Source organism: Lemur catta, chromosome 21 (genome assembly GCF_020740605.2).
Source record: "Lemur catta isolate mLemCat1 chromosome 21, mLemCat1.pri, whole genome shotgun sequence".
Lineage (NCBI taxonomy): Eukaryota > Metazoa > Chordata > Mammalia > Primates > Lemuridae > Lemur > Lemur catta.
The window spans coordinates 16362395-16376748 of NC_059148.1; the positions used below are offsets into that span (position 1 = coordinate 16362395).

Sequence of the window (14354 nt, forward strand, 5' to 3'; positions counted from 1 at the left end):
CCTTCCCCGCCTCCCTGTGGCCTCACCTCCACCAGGCCTCTGCCCCTGAAGGTTCCTGAGTCAGTAATTCCTGTCCGGGGGGGCCAGCTCCTAGTCACCAGGACTTGGCACCTGGAAACAACCCCCTTCATCTTTTAGGAACAATTAATTAGTCACTCACCTTTAGTTTCTCCACAAATACCATCACATCTTGGAATTGCTTGTTTTCATTTCCTTTAGAAAATAAAAAGATTTATTAATTTACAGTGAGAAATGTATTAATAACTGCTAAGAACCCAGAGAATGAAGCTTGCTGGCCCTGTAGGAAGCAGGTGTCCGCCCCAGGTGGCTGGGCAAGGAGGTGGCCCGGGCAAGGGGCTGTCAGGGAGGCTGGGGTGACGTCCTTCGTTCTCACCTGCTCTTGAGGAAAGGAGCTGGCTAAAGTCCCACCTCGTTTGTCTTCAGCCAAGCGGGTCTTAAGCAACTTAACTTCTGAATGTGGACTTTTCTGGGGCCTCGTTAATTTTACATTGATTTTCCTGCTTTGCAAAAACTGCTTGGATAGCTTTCACCAGGCCACACCTCGGAAGCCACCTGCCCGCAGCGGTGATTGCACTGGCCCTCCTGGCAGGGTCCCTCTAAGCTGTGGCGGTGACTGTCCCCCTCAGTCCAGCAGATGCGTGGGTGGAGGAAGTGGGATGAGGGGGGCCGTGGGGGGCGAGTGCTTGTGTTAGCCTAGCCGGTTACAGAGCAGTGCGGGTCTGCTCCCTGGGGGCTCCTTCTTTTACAGGAGCAAACACAGAGGCCCCGAGCAGGGAGGGCCCCTGTGTAAAGTCACACAGCCTGTCTCTAGACAAACCCACACTTAAGCCGAGGACCCCATTCTGTGCAGCACATTTGAGTGGGCAGGAAGAGTCGCCACCGGCATCGGACAGGCTGGTCAAGGTTACCTTGCGAGTATTGCTGGAGATTATTTCTTTGCTGCTTTCTGCTTTTCTTTTCCCTGTAGAGCTTTTTGATTTTTTTCTGCCTTCAACAGGGATCAATTTTACAGCCAGATAATAATGGCCGATGCTGGGAGCTCCTCACTGCCAGCCAGGCACCGTGTTAAGCACTTTCCAAGCACTAACCCACTTTACAGATGAAAACTGAGGTGAAGATGTTAAGTGAATGTGCAAGGTGACGGGGCTGAGGAACAACAAAGTAGGACTTCCAGGTCTGCTTGAGTCATAAAAGGGAGGAGCATCTCTGACTTGGGTTATTAAACTAAGGGGTCCTTCATCCCCTTGTTCATTTAAGACATGAACTGTCTGCCTTACGTCCAGCAGAGTGTGACATTCCATCTCGCCCTCCCCGTAGAACTCGACCAAGCCGGCCTGTCAGTAAGTGTTGGCGAGGGGCCGCCCAGGGACACCCACCCTCCACTGCAGGCAGGGGAGGCCGGAGGGCACCCAGGGAGGGTTTGCAGGGTGAAAAGATCTTCGCAGGAACCACGTCGCCGGGCTGGCTGCAGGGGCAAGTCACAGGGCCGGTCACAGGACGGTCAGGTCGTGGTTGTGATTCACTTCGTCTTTGGTTCCTTGCTTAGCTCAAGAGGCAGGAGCAGCACAAAGGAAAACCCTAAACCTAGACTCTCCTGACCCCCAAGCGTCCTAACCTTCCTCCCTGCTCCGCCTGCTCGCTCCCTCCCTCAGTTCACAAAACGCTTTCCCATCCTGTTGTGTCACGTGTCACCTAGTCACACAGCAGGTTCCTGTGTGGCACCTCCCTCCCGTGCGCCTGGCTCTGGGATGTGGGGATCGGCCAGGCAGATGCAGCCCCTGCCCCTTCAGGGCCCCGCGGCTCCTATGGTGGGGCCCCTCCCTCAGCCCGGCCCCCACCAACGACACCCAGAGGTGGCCGCCGGGGGAAAGCTCTTTAGTGCGATTACGTGGGCATCAAGTGATTGCCAAGGATGAGCAGGGCGGCTGTCTCCAGGCCTGGAAACTGGAAGCTAGTAGTTTCCAGTGACCTGCTCAACAAGGCTGGTGCCACGTGAGACGGACCGGGGGTTCTCACGTGCGGGTTGCCAGACGCTTGCTTTAGAATTTGGCCTTGGGACCCATGTTTGCGTTGTGTCGTATAAACCACTCACCTGGCAGGTCTCTTCATTGTCCACTAAAGGGTCCTTCGTACTGGTCAGGGATTGCTGACCCCACAACTGTCAGCTGAGGGACGGGGTCCGCAGATGCCTGGTGACAGGTTAGGAGAAGCGTGAGCTCGGGGGTGTTTGCCCAGCCCGTTGGTACGGCCAGTGGTTTCAGAGCAGCTGTGCTCGGGGTCGGGCCCAGGGTGGCACCGCCCCATGTGCCAGCGAGGGCAGGAAGAAGCCCTCCTGTCACGACTCAAACAGCGGTGCCGCGGGAGGGCACAGCCTATGACTGGCTGGGATTTGGGGCACCCCCTCGCACGCAGCCAAGTCGTCGAGGCTGGGAAAGCCTTATGGGCCACGTGCTAGGAGGTGGAAAAGCAGAACGCCAAATTGAATTCGTGTTATGTGGACAAAGGCTAGACCTCAGTGTGGAAAAAAGGAAAGTGTCATTTCCTGAGATGTCAGGATAATGGGAGAATTATTTTCCTATTTGATTTGGTCACCCAGGGGGTGGCCCGGGAGAGGAAGCCCCGGGAGCCAGGATGCCTGGCTGCCACCCCGGCTCCCCTCAGCCTTGGTTCCCTCATCTGCAGAGCTCAGGCAGCACCTGGAGCTGTGGGGGACAATAAGGAGCAATGTATGTGGCTGTAGCCTGGTATTATGGGATGTTAAAGTTGGCAGGACCTTAGGTAGCATCTAACCGGGTGGTTTTCACTCTTGCGGCAGTAAGAAAACTCCTGGAGAAGCTTTTTAAAAACACTGATGCCCTTCCCAGCCCAGGTCACCAGGCAGCCGCCAGCTGAGCCTCGGAGCAGGCACGCTGGTGGGTTGGGCCTTAGAGGCCCACAGCAGAGGCTGGGTGGAGCTGAGGCTCGCCTTGGAGGAGGCTCACTCTTGCCTAGAAACCAGCCCCCCTGAGAGGCACCCCTGTGCTGAGATGCAGGTGGGTTTCTGGTCTTGACCCCAGTGCAGAGGAAGGGGAGGGAGCCTCTGTGCTCCAGCTCTGGGCCTCTCCTGTGCCGTTTTAAACAGCGGCTTGGGTGAGAAGCAGAGCGCCCTGCCTGGCTCACTTCCCGCCAGGGGGGTGGGCTGCAGCGCCGGCCTCCCCCGCCCAGCTGGCACAGGGTGGGCGAGCGAGCCCAGATGGCTCTGGAAGGGATCAGCGCCCGACAGTGCTGGATCAGGGCCTCCCTCCTTCAGGGCGACCCTGTGGAAGGCCTGGTTGGGTGGGGGCTGGGGGTGGGGTGGGTGCTCTACCGGCTGGAGGCGGCCGTGGGCGGCAGGTTGTCTTTAGCATCTCGGCAGATGCCATAAGTGGAGCACGCACCTCTATTTCTGCCTCCATCTCGGCACCTGTTTATCTCCCTGGGGGTGGGCCCGGCTGCCCAGAGCTGCCTGTCATCCTGAGGACAGCCAAGGACAGCGTGCAGCTCCGGGTCACAGCCTTCTGCTGGGGAGGTGCCCTGGGTCCATGGGTGTCCTGACCTTCACCCCTGTGCCTGTGTTTTTCACCCATTGTTTTGGCTCGTGGCTTTGACTGTGAGAGGAAAGGAGGTAAGTTTCTTTGTCCTCTGAGACTTGTGCTCTTTGGTCTCTCTAGCTGGCCCTGGGGTCTTAGCGTTTGTCCCTGGAAAGAGATGAGATTCAGCCACTGCAGATACCAGCCTGCAGATTCGCGTTTACTGAATGGGGTTTCTGCCCCTGCAGCTCCATGGGATCCAAGCAGAGCCTGGTTTTTATGTCAGGCTTGGGCGCCCCGCCTTGGCCAGGTGTCACCGCTGTGCCCCTCTCCTGGAGCAGCTGTCGAGGAGACCAGTGTGGTCTCTCCAGGTTCCTGGGATGCCCCAGCCCCACCCACCCCATCGCCAGCGCAGAGCAGGGAGACGGGCCACAGAGGCCTCGAGGATCAAGGTGACGCTGGTGCTCTGGCCGGTTTTCCATCCACCTGGCAGCGTTGCACAATTTATTATTTATTACTATCTGATTTTCCATCAGATTAGATCCTGACATGCCTTCCAGTGGAAGGGAGGCTCAGGTGGAGCTTCTCGGGGCCTTTAGTCACCTCCTTCCTTGAGGGCAGGGGCACCACTTGTCCAGTCTCCCAAAGGTTTTCATTTTTAATCCACGATTCCTTTCTCTGCAGACCCCACAGGGCCCACTGGGGAAGGCAGCCGGTTGTCCTCGTGGGTTCCCCGGGCGGGAGGGACCGGCAGTGCCTCAGAGGGGCCGCTCCGCTCCCTGCTTCCCTCGCTTGCTCGCTGCCTCTGTCCCACCTCTGTCCCAGTGCTTCTGCTCTTTCTTCTGCAGCATCCTCCTTCCGTACCACCTGCCAGCATGTCACCATCCTGCACCAGCCGCAAGGCTCCACCTCCTCCCAAGAGTCGGGCTCCACCCCCCGTGTGAAGTCATCTCCCTGACTCCCACCCCGAGGCTCCTGTCTCAGCCCCTACTCTGTCAGTGGTCTCAGACTCCCTGTTCTCTTGGAAGCTCCCAGAACACCTCTCAGGCTCCCCTCCCCATTGCTTGAGTGGGGCGGAACGTCGTCGGCAGCCACAGCCTGCAGGGCGGGGCTCTCCTCTGGGGCTGGGGTTGGAGAACCAGTGTCACGTCCCAGGTGGGGCTCAGCTCCCCCCCTGCCCACTCTTGGCCAGACTGGAGGGTAGCAGCGGCCACCGCTTTGTCTCAGGGCTGGGCGTGGGCTGCAGCTCACCCTATAGCCCGTGGCCTGGCCAGCCTCTGCAGCCCCGGGGCCATGGGGGTGGCAGGTGCCATCAGGCTCTCTGCAAAGATCATGGCACCAATGCCAGCTGTGCCATCTGGGAGCCTTGGAGTCTCGGGTGGGCCTCTTAACTCTCCACGCCACCCTTTCTTCTTCTGGGGGTGACGCTTGCAGAATACCGTGTGCGACACACGGAACTGGCCCAGCATCCGGAAGCCCAGAGGCAGTCACTGAGCAGCCGGGTTGTTCATTCTCAGATGCAGTGACGTCACTTGACATCCCCCAGAACCTCGCTCCCACACACGCTTCTCTGTGTTGTTGGCATCAGGCTGATTGGATTCTGGGATCAAGCTCGGGCAGCTTAACCGCTCCCCCGAAATCTAAATCAGCCTCCCAAGCTGCTGCGCTAGAACGTTCGGGCGGGGAATGGCTGTTTTCTACTGAGGGTGCAGCGCCCCCGCGTCCCCACTGGAAAGTGGCACTACTTCATTTTCGTCTCAGAGGCCCCGTGGCGGGTGTCTCTGCACAGCCAGACTGAGAAACACTAGGATGCATGCCCTGCTCGAAGTCTCTAGTGCTCAGGATGGGATGAAGGCCCGCCATGGGGGTCTGCAGCCCTGTGGGGGAAGCCCCAGAGAGGAGTGGCTGCTCAGGGGACGAGGCCACAGGGTGGAAAACTGCCAGGGCTTGGGGACTAGGCCTTGCTGCATCCCAGTCCTGCATACTTGGACTCAGCTCTGCAGAGAGGGGAGGGACAGCCCTGCCCGTCCCCACTGACTACGCGGCTGGCCCGAGGGAGCACCGCTGGTTAGAGCTAATCCTGCTGGTGACAGACAATTGGGTGTCAGGCCCCGGGCACGGTGGCCCCCATGCTGCACCAATGCAGGCACCCCTGCTGTGGTGGGGGGCAGTGGGGGGAGCAGGGCAAGGCTTCTCTGTCTTTGCTCCCCCCAGGGCCCTGAAGCCACCACCCCGAATGTCACTCCAGTTGGCCAGAGACCGGTGGAGGAGCCCAGTGCTGGGGAGCCTGAGGGCTCCGGGCTGCTCAGTGGAAGTGACCCGACCTCTAGCAGAGGAGGGGAGGAAAGTGACCTGCAGTGGGGTGTGGGCGGCACAGAAGCGGGAAAGTGCCTGAGTGCACAGTGAGGCCTCGGGGGCTCCATGTGTGGCACTAGGACGGCTGAAGGACGTGGTGTTGCTGGTGGGTGGCGTGCCAGGCCTTGCTGGGATGGGGGGCAGGGCGTGAACTGTCTCAATGTCCGCTGCCCAGGACCCTGCAGGACCTCCCAGCATCTTCCTCCAGGCTCCTCCCCAGCCCCTGCCAGCCTGTCCCCTCCCACTGCAGTCCTGTCCCTCTGCCAGGACCCATCTTGGCAGCACCTCCCCAAAGCTCGTCCAGCCAGCGCTGGATGTGGGTGCAGTAGAGGGGTGAGTGCCAGCCTCCCACCCTGGCCTGGGCTGCTCCTGTCCCCAGGGATGCTCTCAGCTCCAGCCACACATACGAGCGGAGGGGTCCCCTCTAGTCATCTTGTGTCCTGACCCTAAGGAGCTCACGGGCAGGTGAGGTCACAGCTGGGCCCCCCCAGACAAACGAGCAACAGGCGGCACAAAATGGGGTGGCGTGGAGCCTCGGGCTCCCACAGCACCAACTCCGAATCCAATCTCTGTGCAGCCTTTGGGTTTCTCGGTCCAAAAAGCTGCCCCCTGGCAGGGCTTCCCCGCTAAGAAACTGGATCCATTTTCCTCCAAAGATGGAAAAAAGCTACACTTCTAAAAATAGCCTACATGGCTCCCCTGCACTGGCTGTTGCCACAGCAACCTGCTCCTTCCTAGGAGCCTCTGTAGAAAGGGTCCCGGCCCAGGTGAGGTCCCCAGGGTCCCGGCCCAGGTGAGGTGCCTGGTGGCTCCTCAGCTGATCCAGCTATGACAGGGTCGAGGGAGGAAGCCCTGAGGGGAGCGGGGCTGGGTGCCCACCAGACAGGCTCCCTCTGGCTCCGAGCCTCTGTGATTTGAAGTAAACTCGAGACAGTTATGTGCAAAAGTGAGCTGTGTCAATGGAAGGCAACAGAGATCTTGCCAGGCTGGGGGCCCGGGGCTCTGGTGCGCATTAAGTCCCAGCTCTGTGCTGGCCACGTGCTAGGTGCTTAACGTCCTTCCTAGAAGCAGCATTGATATCCCCTGTGTAGGGACTTACGCACTTGACCTAGGCCACGTGGAGTCAGAAGCAGGACTGCCCGGCCCAGAACCGGCTCCTCCCCACCCTGCAGAGAGCCTGGCCAGGGCCGCGTATGCACCCGGCTTTTTGGGGAGGACACAGGGACCTGTGAGGTCTCTGTGCCCGGGAAGGAGTCTCAGTGACAACTGGAGCATCCAGGGACCTCTCCCCGGGGCAGTAAATCCAACTGTAACGGTGAGCCACAGAGTGAGAAGGTGGCACGAGTGACAGCCAAATAATGGCTCCCCAAGCTGTCCGTGTCCTGATCCCTGGGACCTGTGAATGTGTTGCCTTCTGTGGCAGAAGGACATTGCAGGTGTGAGTAGGTTAAGGATCCTGAGACGGGGGCCATGCCGCATCTTCCAGGGGGGCCGGTGTAACCCTCCTGAGCCCTGCTACAAAGAGAGGTCGGAGGGCAGAGAGACGAGAAGTTACTCTGCCGGCTTTGAGGATGGAGCGGCGGGGCCCTGAGCCCAAGGCATGAGGGCGGCTTCTGGAAGCTAGAAAGGGCAAGAGACACTCCAGAAGGAACGCAGCCCTGCCCACCTCGATTTTAGGACTTCTTCTTTCCAGAGAGTGAATATGTGTTGTTTTCAGTTTCCTAGGGCTGCCATATAAATCACACCAACTAGTGGCTCAAAACAACGGAAGTTTGTTCCCTCACAGTTCCCGAGGCCACAGGTCCGAAGTCAAGGTCTGGGCAGGGCCGCGTTCCCCTGAAGACTCTGAGGACGAATCTGCTCCGTGCCTTTCTTAGTTTCCAGTGTGGCCAGCAATCCTTGGTGCTCCCTGTCTCGTGGCTGCATCATTCCAATCTCTGCCCCTGTCGTCACGTCTCTGTGTCTTTTCTCCTCTTCTAAGGACCCCACCATACTGGCTTAAGGGCCCACCCTATTCCACTGTGGCTTTATCTTTGTCAATTGCATCTGCATTGACCCTTCCAAATAAGGTTACATCCTGAAGTTCCAGGAAGGATGTGGATTTGGGGGGTGACACTAGCCAACCCAGTACAGCCACTAAGGCTTGGAAACAGGTGCACTCGGGAAGCTTGCCACGGATGGAGGGCCACTGCCACACTCTGGTGGCCTGGCGAAGACGGACAGAGCAGCTCTGACAGCTGTCTTGTAACACCTTGGTAACCCGCGCGTTATGCATTTATTCTCTTTTAACAAGAAAGAGAATTCATTCTTCCACGTAGCTTGCGAAAATGGATGAGTATTTTAGGAATCTGTTTCTCGAGAGGCGGTTGTGATCGGCTGGGGCTCTTAGTCCACAGTCGTTCTCTGGACGTGGTCCTGCCGTGTCAAAGCCGTCCTGTGCCCCATCTCCCAGCCGTGCCTGGCCTGGAGGCTGACACTCACTGTTCCTTCCATGCTCCACGGCTGGGGCTGCTGTTGGCTTTGGTCGCTTTAGCCAGGGAGGCCCAGGAAACACCACTGGCCGAAGACTCAGGAGACGTCATTCCCGTTAGAAGGCACAGGCCGCTTTGGCCCCAAGCTGCCTCTGGGCAAGAGCGGAGTCAGCTCTCCACCTTCCACGCTCAGATGTCCTTGTGTCAGAAACCACATCCTGTGCAGGTGGCAGAGCGGCTCCCCGGGATCCGCGGCGGTTGCTTTTCTGCGAACGTTTGATCTGTACATCAGGAGCCTGCGGGACAGCGGCGCACAGGCAGCCGGGCCTGGCGAGGCCTGGGGAGGGGCAAGCAGAGTTTGGAAAGATCATCCTGGCAGCCCGCTGGGAGGCACAGCAAGGAAATGACTGGCTCTTTGTAAAGCGAGAGGGTGCGGAGGCAGAAGTCCCCATCTTGGCCCCTTCAGCTCTGGAGTTTTCCGTCAGCCCATCGGTTTGGTTCCCTGGGTAACTGTCCCCCTCTGTGAGCCATGTCCTCGGAGGTCCGAGCCCTCAGCCAGCCGTGCGGGCTCCTGCCCTCTGCTGTTCTCTAGCTGCCCAGTGGTCTCAGCCCAGACGCCGCTGCGCCAAGCCACGGCCCTCCTGCTAAGACGAGGGCACGGGGTGGCGGGTTGCAGCCCCACTCCCCCTGTGCCAGCATCCTGTTTGTACCCACTTCCTGGCAGGGCTGGCAGCGTGGGAAGAGTGAGACAACACAGGCCGGTGGGGCAGGGCGAGATGCTCCCCTAAACCCTGTGAGAGTGGGACCCCGTGCGAGGGAGGGTCGGGGCTGACTGCCCTCCGCCAGCTTTCTGGCTCATTCCCCGGGCACGCTGCACAGAGACGCCCTCGGTGCAGCCTGCGGTGAGACACGGAAAATGGCCAGAATGACTTCGGGGGGCCCCGGTGGGGAGCACAGACTGGGATCTCCTCACTCTGCCACGCGCTCGCTGTAGGACCCGTCCTACTCCAAGCCTCAGTTTCCTCCCCTGTAAAATGAGGCTGCTAAGGGGAAGGGACTGAATGAGTTATTTGTCTGATGTTTCATAAAGTGCTGGCACCTCAGCTGCCATCGTCAACACAATTGTCATTGCCGCCTGCTGCAGGGCGGGGCACCTGCCGTCTCTCCCCACTGCGTCGTCACTGACCAGTGGGCAGCCGCCTCTTCCAGAGCTTGCTCCCAGGCTGCCGAGACCCAGGTTGGGTCTGGGTGCAGCTCACCCAGCATTTCCCAGGAAAACCAGCTGGGTGCAGTGCCAGCCAGCGGCCAGAATGAATGAGGCCGAGCAGCTGCCTGCAGGGGGCTTGGCGGTGAGGGGGACTGGGGCCGGGGAAGGCAGCGTGTGCCCCAGAGAGAGGGAGGGGCGGCTGCAGACCCTCGCAGAACGTGGAGGATGGGCAGGAAGATCCCCACCAGGTGGGGATGAGGTTGCCACATGTGCTTTGTGCCCTTCTGACTGGCTCCTCGGGTACAAGTGCTGCCCAGCCACCGTGTCCCTGCCCAGCCCCACTCTCAGGAGGCCCCTGCTGGGACGGAAGTGAGGTGTGGGTGGCACTTCTGCCCAGCACTCTTTGCAGACCTGAGTGCCCACAGCGCCCCAGTGGCCCAGCTGCCAGCAGCTGGGCAATTTCAGTGCACCGTCCTGCCCCTGGACCTGCCTCAGTGGGTCATCAAGTGCATTAACCGAGGCCTGGCACCCAGAAAGGCGCAGTCCATGGCAGCTGCCGGAGCCTGTCCACAGCGATCCAGAGAGAGGACAAGCTGTGGCAGATGGACCTGGATTCGGGTCCCTGCTCTGGCCCCTGCGCTGGTGGCTTGGCCTCTCAGAAGCTGCATTTTCTCACCTGCAGAGAGAGTGGGCCCCGCACTCGTGGTCTCTAGACACAGGGCCATTTCGGGGCTGCAGTTGGGCTGGCTCGGGAGGGAGGCTCCCTGCCCCTGTGGCCGGGGGCGACAGGGTGTGCAGTGGATGTCCCCTCAGCTCCCCCTGGCTCGGTCCCCATGCAGCTGACTGGCCTGACCCTGCCGTGGGCTCAGGGCACTCTCGGAACAGTGACTCAGCTGTGTCCACCCCCCACGCACCTCGCCTGCCGTGGGAAGAAATATCTTCTCACAATATGCATTCTTTTTCTAAAAAATATCTCGGGGTTACAGATTTTCTTCATCTAAAACAGTGTTTTTGCTGATTCTTTCTGGAACAAGGCATTTCAGAAACCCCTTGGCAGTTACAGCGTCCGGGGCTCACAGGTGGCATCAGTGTCTTGCCTGTCCTGTGCCCAGTGCTAAGGCAGCAGCAGGGCCCCAGGCCAGCTGCCCCCCCCACCTGCCGCGGCGCACCCCTCAGAGGCCCCCATAGCCGCTCGCCCCCCAGACACAGGCTGGGCTGGCAGGAAAGGGGGCACTGAGGGACTCCGCAGAGCCGTGTGAGCGGTGACAGGACGGTGCAAAGGGGAACAGAGGTCACTGCCTGGCCCCTCTCGTGGCTGCCCCAGCAGCCTGGCGGGAAGAGTGGCTGCTGGGCAGCTGGACGTGACTGTACCTCTCGGAGCCTCAATTTCGTCTGTCCCCTGTGGATGGTACAGTCCCTGCCCTGACTAGGCCGTTAAGAGGCCACAGCCAGCATCTGCAGGCAGAAGGCATTGCATAGGTGACAGGGCTGTGCCCCTGCAGGGCAGACGGGTGAAGGCAGGGAGAGGGGACTTCTACTGTGACATGGGGGCCTTTTGGCAGAGTTTGGAGCGAGGCTGGCATTGGGCAGGCCTCCAAGGGGCAGCTGGGGTGAGACCTCTGAAGAGATGGGGGATGGTAAGGAGGTTCCAGGCTGTGGGGACACGTGGGAAAGGCCCCAAACAGCAGGCCACAGTGTCTGCGGGGAACTGCGGGCTGTCTGGTGCGGCTGGGGATGGGCACAGAGGGAGAGCAAATGGAGTTGGCTGGAGGGAAGCTGGTCGGCTTGGGGTGGGCCTGCGATGCCAGGAAAGGGGCCCAGGCCCCATCCTGGGGGTCTCTGTGCCCAGAGAACAATCTCCACCTCTCTCCCCAGCACGGCCCACCCTTTCCTGCAGGCCTCAACTTGGGGGAGCTGGTGCCTTGCACGCAGGTGGACGCCTGCAGGCCTGCGTCCCCCACAGCCCAGTCCAGGCCCCGTCATTCAAGCTGACCCCCCAGCCCCCACACCCTCCCACAGAGCCAGGAGGGCCTGCGCCCACCCCACCTGCCAGAGCCCGGCCGGGAGCAGGAGCGGGCACCATCTAGGGAGCTGATCTTTTTCCAGTGGTGCCACCTGCCCTGCTCAGCACAGGCCACACGGGCCTCTCTCTGCACTGTGTCAGTTGGTAATAGCCACGCACTCTGTTCCCCTCCGCAGATGACTCTGGGGACGACGAGGACGCTGCCTCTCCAGCCGACAAGAGCGAGCTACACCAAACCCTGAAGAACCTCTCCTTGAAGCTAGATGACCTCGGCACGTGCAATGACCTCATCGCCAAGCACGGGGCCGCGCTGCAGCGCTCCCTGAATGAGCTGGATGGCCTCAAGATCCCGCCCGAGAGCGGGGAGAAGCTGAAGGCGGTGAACGAGCGGGCCACGCTCTTCCGCATCACGTCGAATGCTATGATCAACGTGAGTACCGCCGCCCCGGCCGGGGCTCTAGGGCACTTGCACCGTGGTCCCTGAGTAGCTGACCGGGGTGCTTGACACAGGCCAGGGCCCCGTTTCCTGTGGCTCCAAGTCACTTCCCAAAGTCAGCGCCTCCCTGCACTCTCAGGGTTCTCTGTGTGCATCGTCTCGGCCACACAGCCATTGTTGGGCGAGGACGTTCTTTTTAACCGTCTGGTGGAAGCCGGAGTTGGGTGTGGAATCCGGCGGAGGCTGCAGGTGGCTGATGCCAGGGTCCCACACAGCAGGGACACAGCTGCCACGCCGGGCCTCCTCCCTGGGTACTGCCCACAGACGCAGCAGGATCGGGACCCGCACGTGCCCCGGGGGAGCGCTGGGGGCTCCCTTAGCCACAAGAGCCTTGGAGCCAAGTCTGCCAAGGTCGTGCCAAGCTGAGAGCAGACGCAGCCAGTAACCATAGCTGTAAATGGAGAGGCCCAGCCTTGGGAGCGAGCCACCCTCCCTGGGTTCTGGAAGCCATGTTGCTGTGACTGGGAGCCGGGAGGGTCCCACAGTGGTGGCAGGAGTACAGAGTTTGACTGTGCTTCCGGGCCCTTCCTCTTCCTGCCTGGTGAGTGCTCCCCAGAAGTGTGAGTGCTCCTCCAGGCCTCCACCGCCAGACACGGGTCTGACTGCTGTCCCAAGCACAGCCCCACAGAGGGACACATCCAGGCCAGGGGTGCCATCCTAAGGAGCCTGGGATGGCCTGCTGGGAGCCAGGGGCTAGAGCAGGTGTGCAGAAATGGGGGCCACTACCGAGGAGGAAGCCAGGGTCCTGAAAGCGTGGTTTCGGAGGGCCACTCTGCTGGCTGGGTGAGCTCTGGGGGGGACCCAGACTCCAAGCTAGGGGGTCAGACCAGAGCTGAGCTGGGAGCTGGCACCAGGCTCTAGGTCCAACAGGAAACCCAAGGGCGGGGTGGAAGGATAGAGACTGGATCCCACTGCAGGCCAAGTCCCCAGCCTAAATAAACCCTGGGCATCTGTGACCTGCCCCAAGCCCGCTTCACTGGCCCGTTGGCAGCACGATTGTGGGGTAGGAGGGCCACCCCGCCACCCACACCTGCCCAGACATGCTCAGGCTGGAGTGCCCAACTGCAGCCTTGGCAATCCCCACCCTGGGGCCTGAAGCTGAGCGAGGTGCACCCTCGTCCCAGACTGTCCGGAGACTTGGCCTGCAGGTGCTTCCTGCCTGAGCCCAGCAGGCGTGTGTACCGGTGTCCGTCCTTCGAGGCCACTGTGCTCGGGGCGTGGTTGGCCCTGTGTGCTGAGACTGCTGGGCCGTGGCTCGTCTGACCCCGTCACCGTCTGCTCTCTATTTCCCTATGTCGTCGTCTCGGGCCCACTGTCCTCGGTACAGCCCACAGGCTCTGTGGGTCCAGGTCCCTGTACCTCTACCAGCGACCCATGCAAACGTGAAGCATGTAATGACAGAACAATGCATTTGTGTTTCCCCATCCATCCCAGACACTACTGCCCGCCTGCCCGTGGCTTCCCTGGCACTGCTGCCCGACCCGAGACCGAAGTCGCTTTGTCTTGAGTAAGCAGTCTGGGCTTTTCCAAGACAATGAGCTGCTCAGCCAGCTTCAGTCTCACGCCATCTTTTATTCGGCAGCAGAGGCTCATCTGTGTTTATGAAGCCATAAAAACAGCTCGCCTTCTAAGTGCATAATGAATTGTTTTATGGGAAGCGCAGTCAGTCCCCTGAGGTTGGTCATGATGCCTATTTTCAATTCCGGCAGCAGAGTCAGGCCTGAGTGACAGGAGCTGTGCCCAGGGCCAGGCTCTGCTGGAGGAGCTGGTGAGACCCCGCACAAGGGTCCCTCCCCAGCTCCTGCTGTCCAACCGGAAGGGAGGGCAGGAGAGAGCTGCTGCCCGACAGGCTGTGCTTGTGGCCCAGGCCAGCCCAGAGGCCAGTGTTTGTCCCTGGGACCCTTCCTGACAGCCACTCTCCTTCTAGCAGGAACCGGCTCAGTTCTGGGAGGGTCCCATGCTGTTTGCTTGGCTGTCAGACACGAAGTGTCCAAAGCCCCACTGCATGCAGAGGGGCCACATAGGCAAAGCCAGCTGCTTGCCTGAAAGTCATGGGACACAGGCGTCCCCATCCCTGGCCAGGCCTCAGCTTTTACACCTGTCATGAGGAAGGGGTTGGACCAGGGATCTATGACTAGGACAGCCACGCTGCTTCTGCCCCCGATCCCCCAGGGAGCCTGTTCACGTACTGGACCCTTACCCTGCCCGACAGCCTCGTTAGTGCCATTAGATG

General features: G+C 60.5%; 1 protein-coding gene across 4 annotated transcripts in view; it reads left to right on the top strand.

Moving 5' to 3' along the window:
* OSBP2 (oxysterol binding protein 2) overlaps positions 1-14354 on the top strand; it is a 143259-nt gene that overhangs the window by 100264 nt on the left and 28641 nt on the right. For all 4 annotated transcript variants that reach the window (XM_045534484.1, XM_045534485.1, XM_045534486.1 and 1 more), the window contains one exon: positions 11802-12055. In XM_045534484.1, coding sequence (XP_045390440.1) covers positions 11802-12055 — 254 coding nt within the window. The remainder of the gene's footprint in view (positions 1-11801; positions 12056-14354) is intronic.